General features: G+C 58.8%; 1 protein-coding gene across 1 annotated transcript; it reads right to left on the reverse strand.

The window, feature by feature from the left end:
• Positions 1-1,656: 1,656 nt before the first annotated feature.
• Positions 1,657-3,026, reverse strand: SOX14 (SRY-box transcription factor 14). The gene has a single exon (XM_074878272.1). It carries the CDS (start codon positions 3,024-3,026, stop codon positions 2,304-2,306), a length of 723 nt encoding a protein of 240 aa, XP_074734373.1. The 3' UTR covers positions 1,657-2,303.
• Between the last annotated feature and the right edge of the window lie 337 nt (positions 3,027-3,363).

A 3,363-nucleotide genomic window follows, 5' to 3' on the forward strand; every position in this document is an offset into this window, starting at 1 on the left:
GTGCGCCCCTCGGCCCTGCCCGGCTGGCTCAGGGGTACGGAGGGTCCCACCAAAGTTCTGCTGCGGTGGGGAGCGGGGGGGGGGCGGGCGGGCGCGGTGCCCCCCCCCCCTCGCCCCTGCCCCGGGCCGCTCTGCCCCCCATCTCCTGCGGGGCCCGGCGGGCCGCGGGCAGGCGCTTTCCCCCCCTCGCTCTCCCTCCGACCATTGTCAGACTAATCTGGGTGGATGTTAAAGGACACTGAGCTATCGGTGTTATCACCCAGACTGACAGCAACTGTCAGCTGGGGTTAAATCAGCGCTCGGCGCTGCCGGCGCCGCGCCGCGCCTCCCTGCCCCACGCCGGGCGCATTCAGCCCCGCGTGTCCCAGCGGATCGTCCCGCTGCTCCCAGGCCCTCCCGAAGCCAGCTCCTTTAATTGTCCTCATTTGTAAGAGCTGTTTTGTCATGCTAAACAAGGCTGGAGCAGCCATTCTAACCTCTCCTTTCAGCCCTTTTCTCCTCTCCGCTTTTGTTTACCTTCGCCTGATCTCTCATTTATTTATCTATCTATTCTTCCTCTGCTTACCCTCCCATTCAAGCCCCATGTATGTTAATTGTGTTATGCCGTTTAATTCTAACACCGGTCTCCAAAGAGCACTTAATGAGCAAAGCACATCCAAACACGCATCGCTCCGGCTATTCAGCTCCTCCAGACGGACCTCTGCGTCCTACTCCGTCCCCTCCGTCTCTGCTCCCCCTCTCCAACGAGACTCTCGCCCTCACAAAGGGGCCCCCATGAATACCCCCCTCCCCCCCCAAATCACTAATTGATCCGGACGAGATGCCGGTTTCAACCCACCCCCTTCCATCACCATCAACACCCCCCGCTCCAAATCTCTCCTCGCACCGGTAAAACTTTAACGCCGCGGAGGCAACTTGAGAAAGCTCGATTCCCCGACGGGATGGGGGGCCAGGGCGGAGGGGACCAGCCCCCCCCGCCCCCCCGCAGACCCTCGGGATTGCCGTGGCTCCATCCCTGTTTTTTTTCTGGAGCTTTCTCACCCCGCAGCCGCCTTTCCCCCGACGGGCTCCAAACGGAGCCCGACCCGGCCCGGCCCGGCTCCAAACCGGCCCCGAGCCGGTGAGATCGGCTACCGGAGGGGGGGGTCGGGCCGGGGAGAGCGGCCCCGCGGCGGCGGCGGGGCCGGGGCTGCGGGCGGAGCTCGGCCCCGCCGCGGGGAGCATCGCCCGCAGCCCCCGGCGGCCGCCGGTGCGGGACGCGGGGCCGGGGAGAGCCGGGGCACCGCATTTACACCACGCAGTTGCCTCGTTTGATGACAGATTGTCTTTATTCAAAACGTCTTTGTTCAACAAATGAAAAGGTTTAACGAGGTAAAATCCTGCCGGATACATATTTTTTTTCTTCTTCTTCCCCAAGACATTGTGAAAACATATTTAAATTACCATCGGTTTTTATTCGGTTTTTCGTTATTATTAGTAGTATTAGTAGTAGTAGTATTAATTTTTTACAATTCTACTGCCTGACTTCATACCTGACGCTCTGTCTAAAGTAAACTTAGATCTAGTCTCACTGGATCACACAAATTTAAGGACTATCTGTTTTAAATTAAGCAAACACTATCATATGTTTTAAATATAAATGTTTCTCCCTTCTTTTTTTTTTTTTCTTTTTTTTGACTTTGAAGAGCCTTTTTCTGACATGAAAAGCAATTTTACCTAGTAGTGCGTGGTGGCAAAATATATATATATTTATATATATAACACAGCCGATCTCGTCTTTTAATGTGCAAAAGGAAAACAAAACCAAAAAAAATCATAGTAAGACCGAGACTTCCCAAAGTCAAGTCCAAGTGACATGAGACCCTGGAGAACTCATAGACATAGAGAATAAATAAAAATCGAAACCGCCTCTCTCTGGGTTTTTTTGTTTTTTGTCTTTTTCTCCCCCGCGTTGTCCCGAAAGGGCAGTTCAAGGTTCGCTTTTTTTTTTTTTTTTTTTTTTTTAAACACATTTACAACTCTGACAAGTGCCGGGCTCCTATCCGCCCCCGCGATTGCAGCTCCCCCCCGAGCCTGGGGCCAGCTCTCAGGACGAGGTTTAGGCGAGAGCATCTCCGAGTCCCCGAGGCAGCGTCCGCGTCTGTCCCGGCCCGGTGGCGGGCGGCAGAGTCCTGTTTCGGGTGGCCTTTTGCTTCTGCAGGTTTTATGTACATGCACACGGAGGAATCCCAGTTCCAGCTGCCACCCGGGGAGGGGACACACTCACACACGCACACACACGCCTGTGGGGGTGTGGGTGGGTGTTACATGGCAGTCGCATGTGCTGAAGAATAGGGGTCTATCCCAGTCTTGGTCATGCCTGGGAATAATATGTAGGCAACTGGAGGTTGCAAACTGGAAGCCGACCAAGCGGTACAGTTACATGGCACGACATAGCCCGGGTTAGTTGGCGAGGGGTGAGTGTGGGTGTGTTGGCTGGGGCAGCTCAAGCTGCCAAACGCCCCGTTCTGGTATCCCAAGGTGGAGGCGTAGGGCAGGGTGCTGGTGGCTAAGGTGTGAGGAACCTCAGTCATCTTCTGAATGGCGCTGGAGCTGAACTGGCTGGGGTCAAGTAAGGAGTAAGGTGCTGAGGTGGGAGGCAGGAAAGCCCTGGCCTTCTCCGGGGAGCTCAGCAGAGAGTCAGTGGCCCCCACGGGAAGCCCGGCGGCCTTTAAGGGATCGGTTTCCCCGAGGTAAGGCAAAGGGAAGACATACCTGTCCTTTTTGAGCAGGTTCTTGGGCTTGCGCCGGGGTCTGTACTTGTAGTCGGGATGCTCCTTCATGTGCTGCGCCCGCAGCCGCTTGGCCTCGTCGATGTAGGGGCGTTTCTCCGCCTCGGAGAGCAACTTCCACTCCGCGCCCAGCCGCTTGCTAATCTCCGAGTTGTGCATTTTGGGGTTCTCCTGGGCCATCTTGCGCCGCTGGCCGCGGGACCACACCATGAAGGCGTTCATGGGGCGCTTGATGTGGTCGCTGGGCTTGGACATGCTTCGGCCGGGCGGGCGGGCGGGCGGCTCGGCGGGGCGCTGCGGTGTGGGGCGCGCTGGGGGCGCCGGACGGCGGCGGGAGGAGGAGGAGGAGGAGGAGGAGGAGGAAGAGGAGGAGGAGGCCGCGGGAGCCGGAGGAGCGGGAGGAGCGGGCTCAGCTGATCATCACAGGTCCTCCGCCAACGCCGTCCCCGGCGGGAGCCCTGCCGGGGCGGGGCGCGGAGAGGCGCGGAGCGGCGCGGCCCGCGGGGCCCGGCGGGCGGCTAGGCGGGCGGCGAGCCGCCGGGCGCAGCAGCGGGCCGGCGGTGGGGACGCGGCGCGGCGCGGGGCAGTTCAA

The sequence above is a fragment of the Strix uralensis genome, chromosome 9, assembly GCF_047716275.1.
Source record: "Strix uralensis isolate ZFMK-TIS-50842 chromosome 9, bStrUra1, whole genome shotgun sequence".
Lineage (NCBI taxonomy): Eukaryota > Metazoa > Chordata > Aves > Strigiformes > Strigidae > Strix > Strix uralensis.

Coding starts and splice junctions, on each gene's coding strand:
- SOX14 (XM_074878272.1), bottom strand. CDS start 3,026: ATGTCCAAGCCCAGCGACCACATCAAGCGCCCCATGAACGCCTTCATG.